Consider the following 25,575-nt stretch of genomic DNA (forward strand, 5'->3'; position numbering starts at 1 on the left):
CGCACCAGCAGGTCGATTGTTGAATCGTTATCGAATGACCTTGATTGATAAATAGCATTGTAAAGATAAGGATTTTTAGATCAAGTCCATTCGATAACGATTCAACAATCGACCCGCAGGATCCGCTCCCTTTCCGGCGTGCTTTGCGATATACCGATCAATCTTTCATTTAACCTTATGGGAAAGGATCGATAAACAGGATGTTCGAAACGAACACCTTAATAATAATCGATCTATTACCATAGCTTCAAATGGGGAAATATCGATAATCGATCATTCACGCTTCGGTCAGCGGTCAGCGCGATTTCAAAGAGTTGAAGCTTTCATTTACTATAAACGTGTTACCTGTGATTCTTTAAATTTGCGATTCATTCAGGGTTTTTGGATTTTTTTGCAATACGAACTGGTTCACTGCCACTTGGATTTTGACTAACCCGGCGATATAGTTCTTAAAAAGAAGGAGAATTCACATCTTTAAGTGTAAAATTATTAAAACGCTAATCACTGGGAAGACGCAATCAAAAGCTTATAATTAAAATCCAATCATATAAATATAAATCCAATGATAATAATTATTGATATAAATTCAATTCAAAATGTAATTCTTGCAAGATAACTGCAGTAAATAAAATGTGCACCAACCCGAAAAAAATTCAGCTAATTTCATAAACGAAGCTAATGTAGCCGGCTGAGACAGGATGCGGGGAAAATTTTGGTAAACATATTTAGTCCCCACTCAGTACGGTTGAACTGAGGCACAGTGGAATGAACTAAAATAAGAGGTTGGACATGAAATTTTTGATTAAATTTCAAATTTTTATACTTAATTCGTCACAAATTCAATTTTATAGAGTTTTAACGAGAGGAAATTCACAAAAAAAACCAATGAAACTACCCTTAAACTGTTCTGTTTCATATTTTTGAAAATATAAGTTTTCAAAATGTTCAGATTATGTCCGACTCCTGCTATTGATTCGGCCCAGTGTGCGACGTAGAAAAAAGCAGTAAAAATAAGTGAAACGGGCCCTGGGGTGGATCGCTAATACGAGCAGCACGGGAACATAACCCGACGCTTGAAAGGCTGAAAGGCGTGCATAAAAATATGAAATGATAAGCATCATGGATGCGCATAAAAAACCTCGCAAAATTGGTGCATGCGAGAGGGTGAGAGGTCTTGATAAACATGCGGGCCGTTGCTAGACCATAAAATCGACCGCGTTGTCTTTCGGTGCATAGATTTCACGTTCTCTCCAGAAACTAATGCAAAACTGTTGGATTTCATTCGAAATTTGGCAACTCAGGAAACCATGCGATGACAGCCATATCATGCAAAAATCAAGCTCGAAATGCTGCCCTGTCGTAACCCTAAACATGGCGCACGGTGGATCGAGTCAATAGGAAAGGTCGGACAAAATTTGGAAACTTTAAACGCTTATAACTCCGTTTATACAAAAATCAGTTGCGTGGCGTGAATTGCGATGTATCGATTGTTCTGCCATTTAAACCTATGGTAAAAAATCGATTATTAAGGTGTTTGCTGCGAACGCCCTGTTTATCGATCCTTTTCCATAGGTTTAAATGACAGATCAATCGATATATCGTAAAGCACGCCACGCCACTGACCAAAATGTGAGGTTCTAAAAGGGGTTTGATTGATTTCCTCGTGAAATTTTTTTCTGGGAGCACTCTTTAAAATTTTAAATGTGACGAAAGGCACATCAACGTTTATAGTTCTAGTCAAAAATTTCGTGTCCGACCTCTCTAAATAGACTCGATCCACTGTGTGACGGTTTAAGTCTACGTCATCCTCTGAAAAAACCCATGATGCATCTCCTGTCAAATTGTCAGCATTTTTGATATTGTTTGTTTCCTAAAAACGCGCTGGAGAAACTTTCGTGCCCAAATTATAATTGGAAATCTAGAAAAAGCAACGAACTTTGAACTAAATTGCCTTAATTTAAGTGAATAGGCATCGTGCTTTTCTCGGTAAAAATAGGTGTAACATAAACTATAGCGAGGCGTTGAAATTGGAGGGCTGCACCACCAAAACCAGTCCGCCTTCATTTCGGAAAATAGGCAACTTGCGCTTCTGAGTATTGAAATAGTGGTATCATAAACTCATACTGAAGTGGTGGTTTTATGACGAATCTCCAGCATCTTCCGCGACGGCTTGATATTTATCGAATTCTGTGTTTAGGAGATACGTATCGAGGATGAAACTGCAGAATAGCGTATCTCTGTTTCAGTGTTTCAAAATCTCCATTTTTTTTTTTTTGCCTCATGTAAGCTTTAGTCTAACATTATGACTTGGAATTGTCACAGAATATTTGATACAGAATAAAAATCACCGAAGTTTTCAAGAGATGACGTTTGGTAGTTTTCCATGTAAAAGTAAAGCATTCAAAAGTTTTCCTACTGATCGATTCGTTATTACAAATTAATTGTGGTAGTACCGCAATTCTAGTTTGGGTAGCACCTTAACGAGAAATTCCAAGAAATTGCACGGGTGCATTCTAGGAAAAAATTGAACTGTTCTTTTCAATTTTGCAACCTTGGAATGGAGATACGCCTCTTCGTGCAGAAAACGACAAATAGTCGCTACTAATTATACGTCAGTGAAAAGCGATAAACTTCGATTGATTCTCATTGTCGGCATTCAAAAAGCGTCGTGTCACTGTTATTGTATGGATCCAACTCGATTTCGTCAACTTCCGAGCAAAGTATCACAAGCGCCATGACACGTTTCAAAATTTCCACCGCCATTTAATTTTTTTACACAGGAATTGTTGGTTGAATCTGTTTGAAAATTCCACTGAATTTCATTGGCTGCACAAAGAAAATTCACTAAAATTTTCAGACAGCTTCTTTGAACAATTTCCCTGTGAAATAATAAAATAGCGGCGTAAATGTTGAAACGTCACATGCCGCTTGTGATACTTTGGCCGGAGGGTGACGATATTCGTCGCAAAGAGCACTGAAAGTTAGCGCAACGACTCTTCGTCGGTCGCGGCCGGACCATCATAAAACGCCTTCAAATGCGTGTGATACTGTGCAACACACCAGAGTTGATATAATTGTATTCTTAGGTTGGAACCTAACTCGGGTAAATTGTTATACCAAACAAGGCCTGTTAACCTTTTAACTGCTGTATCTCAAGTTATCTTGGCATGATGTTTGCCCTAATTGTCTCTGAGAAGAACTTATCTCTCAATTAATTTAAAATAATAGAATAGAATTGACACTCTTAATGTGGCCAAAGAGGAGGGTTCACCGGAAGGAAAACCTGTTCTTAAAACTTATATGGTTTTAAGCGTGCCCGAAATATACCGGGGGTTATTTTTTAACGGGAAATTCAATTTTTTTGTCAAATTTTCAAAATACAAAATGGTGGACGCGGCCTTAAGTGCTCTTCCAAAGTATCCATCCTTGCAATCAAGCAGCAACTCGATATCGTCAACTTCCGGCCAAAGTATCACAAGCGCCATGCAACGTTTCGAAATTTCCGCCGCCATTTTATTTTTTTACTGAGAAATTGTTCAACGAAGCCGTCCAAAAATTTCACCGAATTTTCTTCGTGATGCTGATAAAATTTAGCGAAATTTTCAAACGGATTCAACCATCAATTTCTATGTAAAAAAGTAAAATGGCGCTTGTGAGTTAGTTATACTAAAATTGTCGGAATCAACTAAGACCAAAGGGAAAAAGCAAATGAGGAATAAAATCCTCATTGAAAAAAGAAGAAATCAAAACAATCTTTAATTAAAAAATAAGGATTGAAAAAAATTGTGTAATGAAAGCCAACCAGCCCTAGATGATTACTAGATCCATATTTATGCGGGAATATATTGGCTGGAATGTGACGATATGATGGAGGATTCCAACACTGAAAAAAATTATGGTAACATCTGCTATAAGTCTACTTGATTTTTTATACAGTTATACAATTGAGTAAAAATAACCAGAATTTTAGCAGTAGTTACTAGAACTCTGGTGATACTTACCATAATATGGCAAATGCCACCATAGGATTGGTGTTGATTACGATACACGGGTCACTGTGTCAGATTATGGTAAAATATACCATAATTTTGTTTTAGTGAATGATAACGTCACCAGGTAATAGGGTCGATATGAACCAAAGCTCAGTCTATGTAGCCGCAGCTTTCTCTCAAAGTAGTTCAAAATATTATCATCTTACTTGATTGTTCCACCAATCTCACTTTCTAAACACCAAAAACCCCACCCCTCCCTCACAGCTTATCAGAGACTCGGCTCCTTTTTGAGAAGAGGCTAATTTGTCGGGCCGCGCATTGCCACCTGATCTCGAACGGGATCTCGGATCCGAGCTTACCTGGCGCCTTTGATTAACTCCCTGAATAATTTAATACCAATCAGTCTTCCGCTCCATAATTAAACCTCACCATCTTCCTCTTCAGCTCAGCGTAGCGCAGTTTTCGTGCTCTCCATTTTCGAGTTATCACTTTCCAGATTGATTAATCCTAACTGCACACCTCATTACTGAGGATGGAGATTGATTTTGAGGATTTAAATCCGTGATCAGCGTGTCTAGCATCAGGATTTTTCCGCTTTTCCCGGTTTTGTCAGGATTTGAGGTCAATCAGGATTGAATCCCGATTTCGTCAGGATTTGAGGAAAAGTCGGTTGTAAAATCAGGATTTGAGAAAAATCGGCCGTCCGAAAATCTAGAGTTCTGCTTTCTTATAAGCTTAAGCAGAAATTTTAATTTTTCCCGCAAATAATCAGTATTTGATCAGGATCTGGGAAATTAAGAGATCAGGATTTAGCTGTCAAAAATCAGGAAAAACTAGGATTTCCCAAAATGAAAAATGAACTAGACATTGGTGATGTAACGCAGTTATTTCATGCACTCATATGCCGCCCCGGAGCAAAAGCAAGAGTAAACCATGTTGTGAACAAGACTGTTTCAATTATGTATGAAATCGTCAGCAACTCCTGTTAACAACTTTTAAAATACTCATTCACTATTTCTCACTATTCTCTCCTATCTCGCTCCACCCCTACTTATTATTCTTCTATTGTTCTTGTTTTGTCGTCCTAAGCTTCCAACCTGGAAGACGGAAACGACCCGAAAGAAAAGATCCGACATATAAAAATTTAAAAAAAAACAAGGAGAAACATCCAACATGAATATGTTGGAAAAGCGTGCCGAACAACTGAAATTTCGGAGACATGAGCTTGAATGAATCGCTGAACCAAGAGCTAATAATATCAGCTGTTTTGATATGGCATTCTATCATGGAGTAATGCATAGGGCTCATGTTGTATAGTCAATGGGTACGAAGCACCCATTAAAGTGCGGCGGGAAAAAATATTCTAGATTCAAATCGCTCTAGCGTAAAAAAGGGTTTTTGAAGGATCTGTCAAATGAAATAATACGGTTTTGACCGGAAAATGTTCTCAAGGGTTTCCAATCAGCAGTTCATTCAGTTTTTTGGTAAAAGACCATCAGGGCTTGGCAGTATAACGGTTCAAAGACAAAAAAACGGGTCCGAGGAAAAAATATTTGGACGGCCCGTTGAATAGCATTGGTTTATCGGTGTGCTGTACTATGGTACATCCAAGTGATTTCAAAAAGCGAGCCCTACTGGCACGCTTAAAAACAAGTGACAATGAAATTTATTTCTTTTTTGCAAAAGATTACTCAGGTGGTGCCCAAGGCCTTCCTCAAATCTCACCTCTCACGGAGAGAATCTACATTTTGGCCTTTTCTATGCCCGACAAAAAGATCTCGTTTCCTCGGTGGCCACCAGGGGCGCCACGCTTCGTTTGAGCCAGCGCAATCGGAGGAGCCGGGAGTGCTCCCGGAGAGGCCAATTTAATTACGTTCGAACCCGGTGTTGCCACACCGCCCGCCGAAAATCATAATTTTCCATGCGAGCATGTCCAATATTCGTGTTTTTCACCGAATTTGGCGAATATTTTCACGTCGCTGTCATTCTCTGTTTGCCATTCAAACCGTTGCATTGTTTGCACTGTTCACCGTGATTGTGGCGGCAGTCTGTCATGCGCTGTTGTCTCTTTTGTTCCTAGGGTTGGCTTTTTCGCGAGATTCCGTTGCGTGTTTTTTGAGCGTAATCGGCTGTAGGGGGTGTAACCCTTCACCGCTACATGCCGCGACCTTAGACGGCGCTTAAGGTGATTCGATGGACGCCATATTTTGTGTCAGAACGGCATGCGATTTATCGCATCAATTGGTTCCATTTTTTCAGCTACTTGTCATTTTTCTCGAATTTTGAGATCCCAATTCTGTTGTCAGGAGACTAAAGCACTCACTTACCAATTTTAACAAGAAATTCAACGTAATGAAGGAGTGGTTTTTTTTTAGAGAGAAAACATCGTATTCGATACTGATATCGAAACTGCACTCGAATGCGATATTTTCTCTCTGAAAGAACCACGTCTTAATTACGTTGAATTTCTTTGTTAAAATTGGTAAGTGAGTGCTTTCATCTCCTGACAACAGAATTGCGATCTCAAAATTGGAGAAAAATGACAAGTAGCTATAAAAATGGAACCAATTGATGCGATATATCGCATGCCGTTCGAATTACCATCGAATTACCTTAAGCCCTGTTAATCTAACTAGAGGGGGCTCATCGAGGGACAGTTTTCCATCAATAGTCGCAAGAACCATGAAAATCGGCCTGGTAGATGTTTGGAACGTACTGTGACACAAAATACACTTTTGCACTGTACAAATGAGAGAATCCTAAACTTTACCTATTACGAAAACAAACCTGGGGTACATTTCCAAAAACTGAACAAAGCCCGGGCTCATTTAGAGCATTTCACCTATCGATGGCTGCAAAAATCATGAAAATCAGCCCAGTAGAACAATAGAACCTACCAGAAACTGTGACACAAAATGAAAATGTAAAATGTGAGAGAGCTTAAAGTAACGATGATTCTGTTCCCTCTTTTATATCCCTCGAGAAAAATGGAGATGAGAAGATAGGGAAACAGGAAGGCCCTCTGATTTGACAATACAAGACACAGTTGAAAGACGCATACGTGCTACAACAGATCACTAGACAAGGTCGTTGAAGGAAATGGATGTCGAAGAAGAGGTTACTCCCACAAATGTTGGATTGAATAAGTACCCCCTGGAAGAAAGCGATGGGGACATCCCATGAAGGGATGGTGGCAGGGTGTCGACAAAATTTTTTTAGGATGTTAGTTGTCCATTAACATATGGGAAGATACGCACGTGTTTGGTTCGGGAGTCGCAGAGCGCCAGAGTGTGCTGCAGGAGCGATGGATATGTTTGTATTATACATATACCCCCTCCGCTTTACTCCTTTGCACTGAGGAAAAGCTATGGTTATAAATACCATATTAGCTGTGTTCAATATGCGCTCTTAATTAGTAGTGGCCATGACCAATAATAATGATACTTTTACTGGAGCAATAGTAATTTTACAAGTGTGCGGTAGTGAAATTACCATTTAATGGTAAACATATCTCTATTATTGGTTATGGCAACTACCAATTAAGAGTTCATATTGAACACCACTAAAATATGGTAATTATAACCCAAATTTTTTCTCAGTGTGCGCTCTATAAGTATGTATATTCAACTGGTAAATTGAAGAACAACAACTGTAAGAAGGTTGGCTGAGAAGCTGTTGAGGCGACTAAGGAAGATGCAAGCAATGCGAGTCGTCAGTTAGTAACGTAAGAAGTTAAATTGAGTGCGAGGAGGAAAGAGGGTAATTCACAGTGAAATTCGTACGGGCGCACACTAAATTGAGTCTCGGAACTTTTGGAGGCCCAATCTCATAATTAAAGTCGTTAGCGAGAGCTCCGAGGGTAAAAAACTCCCGAGTCGTAAGTTCAAAGGGGTCGCTTGCTCCCGAGGAAAAGTTGAATTTATTTCGTTCAAATCGCGAGGAGAAATTCACGCTAATGCTTCCTTCATGATCTTGATATTTTCATTACGCAAAATGAGCCTCAATCTGTTGATTCTAATTAATATTTAATTTCAGGGTCGGGTCAATTGCACGCAAAAGCTGCGATCAACTAATAATATTTTCCTGGGTATAATCGCACAAAAATACTGTCGACTACATGCGTGTTAACTAAATTGATTCTTACACGCACAGTTTTCGTGGTCTTTATTGAATATTGTTGAATTTTCCTCGTCCACGGACATTCGCACACATTGAAAGAAAAAGTATAGTGACATCTACTTATGTCTACTTGATTTTTTACACAGTGACTATTTAGTGAAAATAACCATAATTGAATCAGTGAGAACGAAAACACACCAACTCGGTAACTCGACAATACTCAATTTCCATCAATGACAGTTAATTTATATGAAGGTCATTGAAGTTTGCGCGTCTGTTCCAACTTGGACATTTAAAGTGGCCATAAGTACTTGTCTTTCAGCAGCAAAAATCTGTTTCTTAAACTAATTTCTTCGCCTACTATGCAGTTTTGTGTGCGTCTTAATTATTTTCTTTTTTCCGAATTGGTGTGTTTTCGTTCTCACTGATTCAATTATGGTAGTATTCACCAGAACTCTCGTAATACTTACTATGATATGGCCCGTGCAACCAAAGAGTGTGGTGTTTGTTACCATACTCGTATCACTGTGTCAGAGTATGTTAAAATCTATCATATTTACTTTTTCAGTGGACATTTGTAGTCTCATTTGCGTTTACATTCGTTAGAAAGAACAAACATAATGTGAACATGTGATGTTTCAATGATTTTAACTTCCGCCGCCGCGCCGCGCACACCGCACCGTGTTGGACGCAATGCGTGAAGTATTTACGCAGTCTTGTAGGCGCTATGCGTTTCACGCTGACCGCACTGTGTTTGGCGCAATGCGTGAAGTATTCATGCATTCTTGTAGGCGCTATCCGTTTCACGCTGACCGCAATGACCTCATTGTGTTTGATGCAATGCGTGAAGTATTCGTGCAGTCTTGTAGGCGCTAATATGTGTTACATGCCGATCGCCGCGCCGAGGGCTTCTCCTTTTCATCTCAAGTCCTCGTTATCATTTCTCTCTAAGTCGCGCCGTTCTAGGCCAAATTGCGTGTTTGGTTTCTCTCGTAACTCGACTTATTGAGGGTGCTGTCTTTTGTATCACTAAGAGACGACAAAATTAGAAATTACTATACTCTCAGGAAATGCGAGATTTTGTCGCCTTTTCTCGTTTGTAATTTTGTTTTTATAAATCCGATTTTTTTATACCTACACTTTAAGAAATTGCAAATTTTTGCCGCCCCTAAGACTTGCCGCCATGGACCGCGAACCATGTGGCCACCCCTTAACCCAGCCCTGACCAAAAACCGATTCCTCAGATTACTTAATTGATTTTTTAGACTATGTTTACATGTTGAATCAATCGATATCGATACGATCTCACCAGCTTGATGTATCGAATAAGATCCATTGTGAAATTTTACTTACACTGAAAAAAAAATTCTCGGCGTTTTTACCAAGGTCCGTTGGTACCTGTACCATCTCGCTTTTTTACCAATTATTGGTAATTTCACCAAGACAGATTAGTAAACTTACCCAAAAACCGGTATTTTTACTGTTTTTTTTCAGGTAAGAATACCACTTTTATTGGTAATCAATTCCCGGTAACTTTGCCATTTTATCTCGGCAATTCTACCATAGTCGATAAAAAATATTAGCATTTTTACCGGGGTCCAGTAAAATTACCGAGAAAGTCAATAATTTTACCGAGATTTCTCGGTAAAATTACCAATTCCATAAATAGTAATTATACCAAGAAAAAACTGGGATCAAATAGAACCCTGAAATCTTAGTAATTTTAACCTTTTCTCAGTAAATACACCGAGATTTTTTCTTCAGTGTATTTACTTTTGTATCTCTCGAATGCAACGGATCCATTAGGTCGTGCTTGAACTCGGACGATTCGAAAGGAAATACACGGGTCGTGTATTCCGAACACGGGCGCACAAAAAACCGCAGCCGAGGACAGGGCAAGCCGCACAGTCGATGTAATGACGAGGGGTGGGGTAATTCGAACATGTAAAACCCTTTTGGCTCTGAAAATGAGATGTCACTGTCATCGTGTCACCATGTTGAGGACAATCCGGCTGTCATTTCTCCCTTTCATTAGTTTCATTCACTCCGGCATGTTAAAAAATGTATGAGTTCCTGTTCCTCTCAACGCATGTTATGAGTAACAATGCGGCCTTACCAAAGCGTCAATCCTCTCTTGATGTTTGAAAAAGGCGTAAGATTCAATGAAATTCTGGCCTATGCTACCGTGCAAAGGAAAAAAACGCCGTATGAACCTCCGGGTGTTGTCAAATTGCCTTAGATAAAACACGGATTTCCTGGTAAACATATATGAATATTTTCTTTCCAATTTATCAGACACTTTTGCTCGCAATGTCACCTAAAATTTCTGAAAATTTCGAAGAAAAATATTCATAACTGTCCTCAAAAATTAATATTTTATCGAAGGAAATTTGGCAACTATCGAATGTTTATACGGCGTTCTTCCTTAGCACGGCAGTATGGTACTCCCTCCTACTTTCTTGAAGTTACTCTCTTTCATATCTTAATCTTTGTTTCCATTATGTTTTATCCAATGAGAGTAAAATAACTAATTTTGCTGTTTTAGATATTTTAGTGATTTCATCTGAAAGAGATTAGCCGAGTTTTGGAAGAAATCTGATTTCGAAAATGTGACAATGGACCACTACACTAGGCACGAATTTCAGCATTCTGATACACGTTTCCTAATCAAAATTTTACGTAAAACACGAAGCACACACCGTTAATTACCGAAATCAACTTCTTACGAAGACATTTAATGATTCTTGATGCGTGAATTCAAACCACCCGCTCATGAAAACTCAATGCTCTGCGTGACTCATATCGAGCGCTAAACGTTATCATGACAGTCTCTGCGATATAAAAATCGGGCGACCTCAAGCTTGACGCTTTGACTCAGCCATAGCAAGTTGCTTACAGTGTGAACAATACATGGTGGGAAATGAACATAGCTCGATTAAAAAGCTCGCTGAAACTGTTGTAGTGCACGATTTGACTCACGTAGAGCTTTGAGTTTCTTTTGAGCGGGCAGTCCAAATTCCTCGTGACCAATGTGAAATAAAAACGTTGATATCTTTGTCAGGAGTTGATTTCAGTAAAAATTCGTTGCAAGAATCGTGTTCCACGTAAAATTATGGTTAAGAAACATGTATGAGAATGCTTAAATTCGTACGCTGTCTAGTGGTCAATTACTGCTCTCATTAGCTATCACGGCAGATCGGCTGAGCGCTTGAGGCCTAGGTACACACGGCGATTAATCGCCGCGAATGAAGGACGAAAGCCAATTTAGAGCCTTAATTTCGATATATCGACGTCGATGGATCGAAATCAAGGCTCTCCATTGGCTTTCGTCCTTCACTCGCGGCGATCAATCACCGTGTGATCTAGGCCTTTAGAAAGCACGGCCGAGAACGTCATTCGTTCTCAAATAATGACTTGCTACGCGAAGCTTATCATAACCCAGGGGAACAATAAATGAAATTGAATACAAATCGTGCCCCATTTGATACTGAATCAAGTATTTTCCTTTCAACGAGCTAATTAGAAAACTGTCTCGATTTTTCCAATCTAAAAGATGGACACAGAGGAAAAAAGGGGGAACGCAGACGGAAAACTAAGCGAGGTCATAATTGAGAAAGAAAGTATTAATTTTCCTTTTGAATACCTAGGGGCAGTGAAATACAATCAACCTAGCGGGATTCAGTTGGTTACATGAGTTGCCATGATTTGCACTTAAATCAGAATTATTGCGTTTAAGTCTCGGAGCAAATGTATACTGTATGATTCAGCCGGCTGATTGTTGAAATTGATAGACAAAACGATAGACGAAGAATACATAAGAAGTATAAAGCGATCCTATTGGTAGAAATGCGTGGTTCTCATAGACTAAGGGGGTGAATGATGAACTAACCACAGGGTCTCTCGTGGGTTGCCAATTTAGTTAGTCTATCACCCATATGTCTATTGCAACCGCCCACTTCCACCAACAGAATCCTCCCATATCCCTTTTGTCCTCTTTGTCTATAACGCTCTGTCTATCACTCTCGACAATCAGCCCGGTGAAACGACTTTATTAATTGTCGAATTCCCTTTTTATTCTCTTCTTGCAGCAATGAATCAGCCTCGTTAAGGCAAATAATTTTAATCACTCGCGAGGATCTATTTCTAATGTCATTCCTACTCTTAAATTTCTCTACAAGTTCGAAAAAATTGTGTTTTCTATGAAGTTATGTTAGGTGCCTCAAATCTTCTTCCTCACAATGACCATATGGGGGATGAGGCCCTTTAAAAGAAAGGGAACGATCATATTGATACAGCATAAAAGCGAATGATGAGCCTAGAATGCAAATCTTCCTGCTCTGTTGATGTCCTTGTTGCATATCGACCAAAATGAAGGCGACTAAGCGTTCCCAGAGACAAGAGACCCTACACTAGTATCTTGACAGTGATGGAATCTTTCACTTTTGGGACTTCGTTTAATTGTTGACCTACCTACTTGGTTGGTAGTGAACAACGTGTTGGCAGTTTCGTTGTGCAAACAAGCCGAAGTTTAGGAAACTTGTTTGGTCCATGACGTCACCCAATGCTCATCATATCGACCAAGTAGGTAGGCCAACAGCCAAAAAAAGAGTGATGACTGTTGCTCCCATTGTCCGTATTGTGTTGGTTACACGCTCAAATGTCCATCAATTTCCGATCAAATCGTGACTGGTGCGCACCATCCACCATCAAATTTCTGCGCCCTGCAAAAATTTGATGGTAGATGATGGAGCTGTGGGGCTCATTCTTCATCTGATTTCCACACAACCGTGCTTATTTCATGCTTATTTCAATCAACACGCTGTTTTAATTAATTTCACTCATCAATCTAGATAATTATCGACCGCCATCTTGGTCATCATTTTGATCGGAATTTGACGGAAATTTGAGCGTGTCGCCAGGATATAAAGAATTCTTGAATCCCCGAAAGTAAAAGCTTTCCCCTGTCGACAGGAGGGCAGTGGAGGGTCTCTTGTTTCCGAGCATTCCTTATCTAACATGACATTTGTAAATGGTCTTTAATGGGCATATTTTTGGCAAATTTTATTCCTTTATAGTGAAATATCAATAAAATTTAAAATCGCTTGCGCATCTTGATCAACTCGTTCTCCTGTGTGTGAATTTCAAACGAGTTTTACGAGTATAACTTTGTACCGTGTTTCTGACCTCAGCGACCCAAATCCAAAACCACCGAGAACCCGCTGCTCCGGGGGCGGTTTGGCGACGGTGCGGTGGCGGCATGGTCGTTAACTTCGTATTAATCCCTGACGCCGCGAGCGGGGGGAGGAGGGGGTCGAGCCCTTGTTTCTGTAATTCCTTATTCAGGGTTCGGGGGGCGCACATCGCATCGGGCATTCGCGGCGCGCTCGACGAGACAATTATGAAACTTTTAACGAACTCTCGTGTCGGTCTTTGGTCTCGGTGTTTGCGTTCCGGCGCCGGCGCACAGTGGATCCAGTCAATCAGAGAAGTCGGACACGAAATTTATAACAAAAACTGCGAATTTTGATGCCTAATTCATCACATTTCAAATTTCAAGGGGTGTTATCAACAGAATATTCTAAGATAAAAACGATGGAACCACTTTCGTAACCTCGAGGTTTTGTATGAACGGAGTTATAAGCATTTGAAACTCGTCGAATTTTGTCCGACTTCTCCCATTGCCTTGGCCCAGTGTGCGGCGCGAGAAAAATTCACTGCACGCATAACGTCATTCCTTTCGGCACATTGCCTCCGAGGAAGAGGCGCTAACTCAAAACAATGTCGTTCTCGGGGAAAAGGAAAACGCCGTATGAAATTCGGGCTGTTGCGAAATTTCTTCGAATCTAATACGAGTTTCTTGGAATTTATGAATTTATGGTTTTGGATTTTCCAGAGGATTTTATTCACTTACGGTCTGATCGATTCGGATGTACAGCCGTGTAGACGCATTTACAGGTGACGTAACAGAACGGTACTGTCGTCTCGATAACTCGAAAGTCGAAATGTGCCCCAAGAAACAAACATAACTTCCACAGTTGACGAAAAAATGCTAAAACTAGTCTAAAACCGAATAATTAATCCATGGGATTTTAAAATTATGGGAGCCAGTTATTTGCCAAAACGTTTGAGATAACTTTAACAAAAATGGAGATGTTGCATGTGTGAGGAATTTGCGATTTGACTGTTGATTCTTATGCAAAAGTTCGCAAGAAACATGATGGTGCCTCTGGTTTTCTCTAAAATTAACTCCCAATCTCAAAAAAAGCTCTCAAGTTGAGGCCATAATGGAGGGGATATCCCACGCTACCCTGAGAGTCCACGTCTACATCAAAACAAACTCTCCATGCAAAGATAGGAGGCAAATACATTGACAGGGCTGCCACTTTATTTGGGAACTACAAAACTGAAAACACGACGACACTGCTAATGTATTTGTTCTCTATCTTTGCATGGAGAGTTTGTCTTCATGTAGAGGCGGACTGAACTGAACCATTACATAAGAATCAACAGTCAAATCGCAAATTCCTCACACATGCAACATCTCTATTTAACAAGGACACGTTCAAAACTTCTTTTTCAAGTTTAAAATAATCGGATTTTCGTTCCGAATCTGGCAACGTTGACGCATGACGTTAAATCTTAACGGGTAGGACGAGTTTGACGTCGACCGATTAAACAACTCTCAGCCTCCCCCGCGGTCGTTTTTCTTGGGGGAGTCGGTGAATTTTAAGGAGATGGGCTTTTTATAACGCCTCGGATCCTGACGCCTACGCAGAAAAATAATCGGATTCATTATCACGAGGGGACCATTTCCTTGGCACCCTGTGAATCTGTCGAGTATTCAAATTATTTTATTTAGATTGCCAGGACGTGTTTCTTGGCAATATTTTTACAAAAGTTTTTTGAAAATTAGTTTTAGAAAAGGGGGGGGGGGTGTCCCATTAGTTAGTGCACGCACACCAACTCCTAGAAAACGCTTCCTTGCGTTTATTTCATTAACTTAAAGAAAAAATTCGACGACGGGGACGTCCCATAAAGGGATGGCACACAGTGGATCGTGTTAATGGAGATGTTGTATGTGTGAGGAATTTGCGATTTAACTATCGATTCGTTTGTAAAAGTTCGCGAGAAACATGATGGTGCCACTACTGGTTTTCTTTGAAATCAACTCCCAGGCTCAAAAACGTAGGTGTTCAGTATGGACGAAACCTTTATTTTCTCCGTGCTCACAGTTCCTATGGCTTTATTTTTTTTAACGAACTTCAGTTCAGCATGATTATGTTCATATAAGTCTCTCTGAAATCAACTCCCAAGCTCAAAAAAAGCTCTCAAGTTGAGGCCAAAATGGCCGGGGATATCCCACGCTATCCTGAGAGTCCACTTCTACATCAAGACAAACTCTCCATGCAAATATAGGGTGCAAATACATTGACAGAGCTGCCACCTTATTTGGGGAATCTAAAACTCAAAAATGGAAACCCTGCTAATGTAATTAGCAACCCTCAAAAATTGGGTAGGTTCATGTTCAACATGAAAACAATCTTGCGGATTCTTGTGCAAATTTCAGCGAATTGTCTTCATCGCGCACGAAGCAAATTCCTTTAGTTTCGAAAGGAATCCGCGGAAACGTTATTTTGTCAAAATTAAACTCCCCAGTTGTTGGCAATAACTGGCGTGTCTTGGTTCCTTTCTGCCAAACGCGGTTCATTTCTGCAACTCGTATTTACGCGTTTTGCACTCCTCCTCATTCTCCAGCGTCTCCTCTCCCACCCCTCTCCATCCCTCTCCTTCGAGAGCAAATGGGTAGAATCGTCTCACGGTAAAACGGGATCACGGGATCACGCGAAGGCATTCCGATGCCCGACCAATGAGCAATGGGCGCTAGTCTTCATTTCCGGACATCGATCAGAAATGAGTCGCCGATCGAGTCCGTGACGTCACACCACCAACTTCCAGGAATCCCAAGTATGCCCCAGTACCCTGACACAAATGCCAAGCTGCCTAAAAATTCGTTATTCTCTGCAGGGTGCATTAGAGTACCTTTATAGACAGAGTATGGCCATCCGTATCTTTTTACTTCAGGAAAACTGTGCCGCTTTTTGATTGGTCAACGAGTTTTTAGGCTTCATGATACTCTTACGGGCGTAAATAAACAAACAAGATGGCGGCTCACCGTAACATCGATAAGAAGCTAAATTTGAAAAAAAAATCAATTATACGGTAGTAACAATTTAAACTAGGATATCTAGGAATAACACACGGAAAACACATGAAACCATTGTTAAATCGCCTGTCACCTTTATCACAGGAGGATGTAAAAAAGTGGGGTAAAAAAGGACCGAGTTAAACAAAAACGCACAAAGTCGTATAAAATGTACTGCATTTTGCAATTAGGAACTACCATTTCCGGTTCTGTTCAGAAACAACGTATATACCATAAGTTTCCCCAGGCACATAAGTACTTTTACGGAGGAGACAGATATTGTAGTCCCTAATCGCTAAATACAGTCTATTAGAGTTGTCTCCTCCAATAGAATATTGTGACCCTAAAATGAACATAAAAGTATACAAATGTGAAATATTCTATTTTCGATCTGCCAAATCTTACGGTATATGAATAATTGGACCGCGTTAAACAGAAAGGAACCAAGCCACATCAGCTATTGCCAAATTTAACAGGGGAATTTGATTTTTTACGAGAGAACGTTTGTGCGGATTCCTTTGAAAATGTTAAGGAATTTGCTTTGAATTATGGAGAAAATTCATAGAAATTTGCACCAAAATCTGCACAACCGTTTTCATGTAAAAAAATAAATTGCCCGATTAAATTTGGCAATAGCTGATGTGGCTTGGTTCCTTTCTGTTTAACGCGGTCCAATTACAGTTTTAATTTATTATTTAAAAAATGATGTTTTTCGGGAATAAACAGCTGAAATATTCATCGAGACGAGAAGGATCCGTTGCATGCAAGCTTTAAAAAGAAGGGACTAGTTTAATTTTCAGGGCAAGTTTTTGATACTTGTCTTGGTGTTCGTTTACTCCTACCATAGATTCACCTCAAACCGCTAAACTGCGTATTTTTAAGTCAAAATTGGACAAATTTTATGTCAGAATTAAACAAATTTTATGTCTAAATTGGACAAATTTTGTGTCGAAATCTGAGAAAGTTTATGTCAAAATTGGACAAAGAGCGACGCCAAAAACGACCGTTTTTTGGCACAATTTGGGCCAGAAGGGATTTTTCTGAAACCGGGCCCAAACGATACCTTATGATACCCTAAAACTCTGGTAAAAATTTTAGCTTGAGTATACGCCCGGTTTTTGAGAAATGTGGGGACAAAGTTGCCAAATCGCCATCATTCTGGACAGCATTTCTACAGCAAAAAGACGGGGAAAATGGACGAAAAAGTCAAATATTTGATGGGTTTCGGCTGTAAATGTTCTCATTGGGCCCCCAAGCATTTAACTGTGTTCAGTTTCAAAAATTTTGGTCGCTTAGTGGTCCAAAATGGGGAGAAATCGTCGACAAATCAGGATTCTTTGTCAAATTTTTAGAAATGGAAGTAAAATTGTCGGTCTGCTGCAGTTTTCATGGCTAACAATGTTCTTATTGGTCCTCAATGTATGAAAATGTGTTCAGCTTCACAAATGTACATCGCACAGTGGTCAAAAATGGGGGAATTAGTGGACAAATTAAGATCCTCTGTCAAACTGTTGGTCCCCAGTAGAGTTTAAATCCCGGAAAAATGCATGTTTTTATTTTTTTTAATTATTTATATATGTCAGACCGTATTGTTTATAGAACGTTGTTATAGAATAGACTTTGTAGCATTATTTCAATAAAATATGCAAACTTTCAGAAATTTAAAAAAAAGAAAGAAAAGTGGAGAGAAAAAATGTAAAAAAGATTTAAATAGTCAAAAAAAGAATTTAAAGAATTTTTCTGGGATCTAAAGTCTACTGGGAACCAATAGTCGTACATCATTTTTAAAAAGTTAGGCAGAAGATCTTAATTTTTCCACTAATTTCCCATTTTGGACCATTGTGCGATGACAAATTTGATAAACTGAACCCAATTGAATGCATTGAAGACCGATAAGAACATTGTTCTGCAGGGGACCAACAATTTTACTTCCATTTTTAAAAAGTTTGACAAAGAATCCTTATCTGTCCGCGATTTCTCCCCATTTTAAACCACTGTACGTCCAAAATTTTTGAAACTGAAGATAATCACATGCACGGGGGCTCAATAAGAACATTTACAGCCCAAACCCATCAATGGTGTAACTTTTTCGTCCATTTTTCCCGTCTTTTTGCTGTAAAAATGCTGTCCAGAATGATGGCGATTTGGCAACTTTGTCCCCACATTTCTCAAAAACCGGGCGTATACTCAAGCTAAAATTTTTACCCGAGTTTTAGGGTATCATAAGGTATCGTTTGGGCCCGGTTTCAGAAAAATCCCTTCTGGCCCAAATTGTGCCATTCTTGGCGTCGCTCTTTGATGTCGAAATAGAACAGATTTGATGTCGAAAGTGGACGGATTTGACGTCGGAATTGGACATATTTCGTGTCGAAATTCGACAAATTTCGTGTCGAAATTGGACATATTTCGTGTCGAATTTCGACAAATTTCATGTCAAAATTCCTGAAGTTTGACAATATAGGAGGTGACTATGCGACTCCGCATTGGGAGCAACCGTGCAGTCGTCATTTTAAGCAGGGATGCTCCAAATCAGCCGGCATACTGTTGGCCGCATGATGGGAAGCCATGAATAAAGGCCTCAGCTTCGATCAAATCGTCGATGGAGTCTCCCGAGAGGAGGGCTTTTGTTGAGAGGACAAAGGGCCTCGTTTCGATAAAGAAACTTCTAAATGTGCCTAAAGTGAAAACTCGTGACCGAAATGGCTGAAAAGTGAAAGGGGGACATCGGCAGGGAACGGAGCCGTGACCCTCGATAATCAACCGACACGCAACTCCCGAGTGCCTTTGGAAAAACCCCGTATGAATATTCAAACGTTGCCACTTCTTCCCTGGAAGTTATATATTTTAAGGAAATTTATGAATCATTTTCCTTCAAAGTGTCTGATAAATTGATGCACAAATGAAAGTCATTTATGTCCACCCAATTGTCCCTAGTTTTGGTAATATATGATTAGTACAAAGGAAGTTATCCCTAACCCTTCTCATCCTATTACTAAGGTTACTATGTTTGGTCTCAGAATTAATATCAACATAGTGACTATAAATATGATTAAGATTTTCGAAAATATTTTCTTTTTTTTTTTTTTCAATATAAAATTGTCTGTAAATTAAAATTCTAGTTGTCACTTGAAAATCGGTCCCGTACATCTTCAGAATGAATTAAGACAAAAAATGAAAGTTAACATTGTTTGAACGGGACAATCCAAAATTTCATCACGTAATATTTAAATACCTGGGCCATATTTTCAAAATCTGAAACGTTCCGGGTTTTTGTTTATCCTTTACTGTTTTTTGCAGCCTTTTCTCCAAATTAAGTTGTTATTTTATCTATACTATAAGCTCCAAGGCTTCCTAATTTTGCAAAAGTGCTGTAACGGTTAGCTCCAGCGTTTTACCGGGCCGAATTTTCATGACTTTTGCGGCTATCGACGGGCAAGTGTCTCTAAATGAGCCCGCTTTGTTCAGATTTTCAAAATATGACCCAGGGTTTTTTACATCACATGGTAAAGTTGCGAATTTTCCCATTTAAACAATGTAAATTTATATCTTTTGTCATAGCTCGTTCGAGCGTTCTACTGGGCCGATTCCATGACTTTTGCGGTCATCGACAGGTAATAGGTCCAAGATAAGGCCGCTTTAATCAAATTTTGGAAGTAGAACCTAGGTTTTTTTATATAAGAGAAGACCAGGAAGCTTAAACAGGGGGGGCAACATTTGAAATTCCCGCCAATGAAAAATGGCGGGAATTTCAAATTTAGAGGAAAATTTAACCAAGCGGAAAATGCAGAATCTTGGTCTGTTAGTATGGTAAGGTAGGCGAATAGAAGGTATGCTCCTTAGGCACAGACTATCCAAAAGCGATGGAACGCTTTGTTCCGTTTCGCTTCAGTCTTTGCTAGAAGTTTGAAATAAATGCCGATTTTTTTATTCGATTCTTATTGGTTCAACCGCTCCCGGCCAGAGGGAGACTGGACAAATGAGAGTCGAGTATGAAAATCTTTTCATTTTTTGGTCGTTCTTCTGTCTAAGCGGGCCTAATGGAGCGCGATCGAGACTCGTAAAACTTGGTTTTCGTCTGTTACTTAATCCATATCTTCTAACCAAATCACATTAATCACACTTAGCTGAGCGACCGAGTCGATGCAATAAAAAGTAATTATAGAAAGGTAAAAATCGAGGATCTAGATGATTAATCGACTAATGGTTCACACGAGTCCAGCTAATTGAACAGAATCAAAGGCTTACCTCGTCTTCGGCTATGAGAGAGAGATTAGATCAGTGGCGTGGCGTGTTTTGCGATATATCGATCGATCTGCCATTTACACGTTTGGAAAAGGATCGATGGGTATGGTGTCCGTAACGAACGCCTTAATAATCGATTCTTCACCGCAGCTTCGAATGGGGAAATATCGATAGTCGATCATTCACGCCTCGCCACTGAATTAGATCGGAATAATTTTACGGAACCTCCGAGCACCTTTGAGAGCGTCGGAGAAAGGAAAACTGGAGCATAAATATTTCTCTCCGAGTCCTGTTCAGCTTTGATAAGAAGCCGAATATTTTCTTTCCTCATAATCGTACCGGATGGAATGCGAACTAAGTTTTTTACACGTTCATTTGCACTCAGCTAAAAAAAATTGCTCCCATATTTTACATTGAACCTGCTTTGCAAGCGCCTCATTATGTCAACAATGGTAGTGTGCTAAGGAAGAACGCCGAATGGGACGATAGATGTTGCCAAAGGACCCCGCACACTCCTCATTGGAAAACAAAGAGAATGTAAAAGCAGCCCGAAACGGAAACGACAATCGAAAACACAGGAAAATGCGGAAACAAGGCTAAAATACAAAATACAAAGGCAGGACGTTTCGTACCTTACGGCACCATTATCAACTGCTAAAATAGAATTAAAAATAAAAAAGAAATTAAAATAAAACCAGCGAACGGCGTTACATGGTGAAATTAGGTATTGAAATGAGACTGCAGTGATAACAGAATAAACAAACAGAATAAATAAAGTGTGTTTGTTGCATATCGTACCTTGTTGTTTATTCTGTTATCACTGCAGTCTCATTTCAATACCAATTTCACCATGTAACGCTGTTTACTGGTTTTTATTTTAATTTCTTTTTTATTTTTAATTCTATTTTAGCAGTTGATAATGGTGCTGTAAGGTACAGAAACGTCCTGCCTTTGTATTTTGTATTTTCGCCTTGTTTCCGCATTTTCCTGTGTTTTCGCTTGTCCTTATTGGAATATGCATCAGAATAAATTTTTAAGTTGTTTATTGTATTAAATTCGTTTACGGATGCTGATCAAAAGTCATCGTTGCGCCAACTTTCTTAAGAGCCGCCGCACAGTAGATCGAGCCAAACAGAGAGGTCGGACATGAAATTTTTGACTCAAACTGCAACTTTTGGTTTTTATTTGATCACATTTTACATTTCAAGGAGTGTTCATAATAGAAAATTCCACGATGAAACCAATGTAACCACCTTTAGAACCTCAAAGCTATGTATAATCGGAGTTATAAGCGTTTAAAGTTTCCAAATTTTGTCCGACCTTGCCTATTGACTCGATCCTCTGAGCGCCGCGCCGTTTTTGTACAATCTGCGATTGGGGTTTCGGTAATTTCCGGGGCAGGCAGCTTAAAATCAAAACGCAGTGCATGTCTGTCTGGAGGACAATAGATCGAGTCTGGAGATAATAGAATGGGAGAGAGAAAGGAACTGATTTGGACGGTAAAAAAGGAAAAGCTTGCGGAATCCGAGATAAGACTGTCATGCGGGACATTACTTGGGTTTAAATTGTCATTGTATTGATCGACTTCATACTGAGCGTTTTTTGTTCAATTTCTAATATTTTCCCAATCATTCCTTGAATTCTGTTCCATATATCTGTATCCTCAAGCATGACATCTACTACATTCCGTTTATTTACTGTTTGTTTCAGGTGAGATTCCAGTGTGCTCCTACTCTTCTCACATTTTTCATGGTAAAAAAAAGGGGCGGTCCGGTTGGTCAATTTAGGACTCGCAGATCGGGCAGTCAGAATATTCCTTCAGGTTGAATCCGTAAAACATTTTCTTTCAAGTTCGAGTTTATTATTTCCCAGTGTAGTTTGTAAACCAACCAAAAAGAGAAATGTAAAACCGGTCGATACGAAAAACGCCTTTATTTTTCGGCGTAAACTTCTATAAAATATGTTCTCTGAAAATGATACCTGACAAAATAACTTCTGTGAGGTAAAATGTATTAATTTTTATTCACTAATTACATTTCTTCCTGTACATATTTTGATGAGTGGTTTGATTACTCATTTTAAAATACAGCATTTTCCTGGCCAAATAGCTTGGATTTGGAACATTTGCGATAGTTTCGGTTTCAATCATTGTGGGCAATCGAGACTCCTAGGCCATGTTTTGCATTAAGGAACCACTATTTCTGTCTCACTCTAGAAGCAACATATATGCCATTGGTTTTTCAATGCAGAACGGTGCTTTTATAGAAGAGCCAGAGATAGTGCACTGAAAAAAAATCTCGGTGTATTTACTAAGAAAAGGGTAAAATTACCAAGAATTCAGGGTTCTATTTGATCCCAGTTTTTTCTTGGTAAAATTACCATTTATGGAATTGGTAAGTTTACCGAGAAATCTCGGTAAAATTATTGAACTTTCTCGGTAATTTTACTGGACCTTGGTAAAAACGCCAATATGTTTTATCGACTGTGGTAGAATTACCGAGATAAAATGGCAAAGTTACCGGAAATTGATTACCAATAAAAGTGGTATTCTTACCTGAAAAAAACAGTAAAAATACCGGTTTTTAGGTAAGCTTACCAGTCTGTCTTGGTAAATTACCAATAATTAGTAAAAAAAGTGAGATGGTAGAGGCACCAACGGACCTTGGTAAAAACGCCGAGAATTTTCTTTTTCAGTGCAAATAACTTGGATTTGGAATATTTGCGATAGTCTCGGTTTCAATCATTGTGGGCAATCGAGACTCCTAGGCCATGTTTTGCATTAAGGAACCACTATTTCTGGCTCATTCTAGAAACAACATATATGCCATTGGTTTCTCAATGCGGAAAGGTGCTTTTATAGAAGAGCCAGAGATAGTAGTTCCTTATGCAAAATGTAATCCTCCTGTAGGTAGTATAAATGGATTGCATTTTGCAAAAAGGAACCACTAGCATTGCAATGTTGCTAAGATTGTGCAACTTGTCTTGGAGGAAAAACCCGATTATCCATTAATAGTTTCTATTTTACTCGCTAAAAACTGTGAATTTAAGACAAAAATTACCATCTAAATTTCATAGTTTTTCACGATTTCCGCAATTTTATTGCAAAGGATGAAGTTGCACAATCTTAGCATCATTGCAATGCTAGTGGTTCCTTTTTTCAAAATGCAATCCAAATGGGACGTTCGAGCGGCGAATGTGGAGGGAATAGAGTTAATAGCCATGCAAAATAAGTAGCTCTTTACTCGGGCAAGGGGGCGGTGTGGGTGGAATTGAGTTTGCAAAAAATTACCTTATCGTCATAAAACCGATCGGACTTAGTTCGAGAACCTTTTTAAATTCTCATCATCCGCTGCACCGAGACGCTCACTCATGCTGCCGCACCTCTCTCAAAAACCTTTTCAAGTAAGGGTATTCCTTCCACCTAACGACCTCATAATAATGGATTACCCGCGCCCTCGTGAGAGCAGAATCGTCTGGTATTTCTGAAGGGTACTCGTGTATCTTCATGGGTATGATAAGGGAAATTGAGCGTTTAGTTACACAGTGTGGCATCTTCGTTGTTGAATTGCGATTGGCGTTGCAAAGTTGGCCGTTAAGGTGATTCGATGGACGCCATATTTTTTGTCAGAACGGCATGCGATATATCGCATCAATTGGTTCCATTTTTTCAGCTACTCGTCATTTTTCTCCAATTTTGAGATCGCAATTCTGTTGTCAGGAGACTAAAGCACTCTTTTACCAATTTTAACATAGAAATTCAACGTGATAAAGGCGTGGTTTTTTTAGAGAGAAAACATCGCATACGATACTGATATCGGAATTGCACTCAAATGCGATATTTTCTCTCTAAAAAAACCTACGCCTTTATTACGTTGAATTTCTTTGTTAAAATTGGTGAGTGAGTGCTCTAGTATCCTGACAACAGAATTGCGATCTCAAAATTGAAGAAAAATGATGAGTAGCTGAAAAAATGGAACCAATTGATGCGATATATCGCATGCCGTTCTGACACAAAATATGGCGTCCATCGAATCACCTTAAAGCAACTTAGACGCTCAGGAAATACTAAACGTTGGTGGTAGTCATGGATGCAACTATTCGCACTTCCCGGATGTGCGTGTTGCGTGCAAGAAACAGAGGGCGTTTGCGGTTTTCCGTATTGGTATTTTTTGAACTGCATTTGGCGTTGCAAACTTGGCCGTTTAACCAACTTGGACGCTCAGGAAAAACCGAACGTTTACGGTATTCGTGGATGCAACTACTCACGCTTCCCGGATGTGCGTGTTGCCTGCAAAAAGATGAAGGCGATTTCGGTTTTTCATGTTCGCGCAGGCCTGAGGAAAGCGAGAAATACATTGGTTGACGAGGCCTTAACGAACAAGGAACGACTTTGAATACAACCCTAAGTCGTCTTATTGGCCAAAATATGAATTGAGAAAAAGAGTAAAATATTATTTTGGCTCTTTTTCGCTTCTTCTTCTTTTTTTCCGCTCAAGCACGTCACAATTTACCCAGATTGCGCCTTAAGGAGTCACTTGACTCGATTCACTGTGTGTCGTATGCTGCCGTGCTGAGGAAAAACGCCGCATGAACCATCAGGTGTTGCCAAATTTCCTTCAATAAATCCCGAATATCAGGAAAATCTGTGGATATTTCTACTCCAATTTTTCACAGGACTTTGCTTGTAGTTTGATGTAAAAAGTCTGAAAATTTCAAGGAAAAATAATCATGACTTTCCTCATAAATAAACATTTTATCGAAGGAAATTTGGCAACTCTCGAATGTTCATACGGCGTTTTTCCTCAGCACGCAGTATGGAGCTTGTGATACTTTGGCCGGAAGGTGACGTAATGTGCCTGACATTTTCCACCTCCGAATACAAAGTAGGCGAGTTTTTCCCTTCCAGATCGGCGCCACCGGTTGCACCGGTAATTGACGTTTAATGGAGACCCGTGCGCATCGCGGAGCACACCTTCCGGAAGGCGACTGTACTCAAAAGAGCCGTTTAGATATTTAACG

The 25,575-nt window shown here is 39.6% G+C and overlaps 1 protein-coding gene across 3 annotated transcripts in view; it reads left to right on the top strand.

Annotated features, from left to right (window-relative positions):
- Positions 1-22,566, top strand: part of LOC109038170 (uncharacterized) — a 148,084-nt gene extending 125,518 nt beyond the window's left edge. For all 3 annotated transcript variants that reach the window (XM_072304492.1, XM_072304491.1, XM_019053140.2), the window contains one exon: positions 22,267-22,566. In XM_072304492.1, coding sequence (XP_072160593.1) covers positions 22,267-22,383 — 117 coding nt within the window. In that variant the 3' untranslated portion in view covers positions 22,384-22,566. The remainder of the gene's footprint in view (positions 1-22,266) is intronic.
- The last annotated feature ends 3,009 nt before the right edge of the window (positions 22,567-25,575 follow it).

The sequence above is a fragment of the Bemisia tabaci genome, chromosome 9 (assembly GCF_918797505.1).
Source record: "Bemisia tabaci chromosome 9, PGI_BMITA_v3".
Classification (NCBI taxonomy): Eukaryota; Metazoa; Arthropoda; class Insecta; order Hemiptera; family Aleyrodidae; genus Bemisia; species Bemisia tabaci.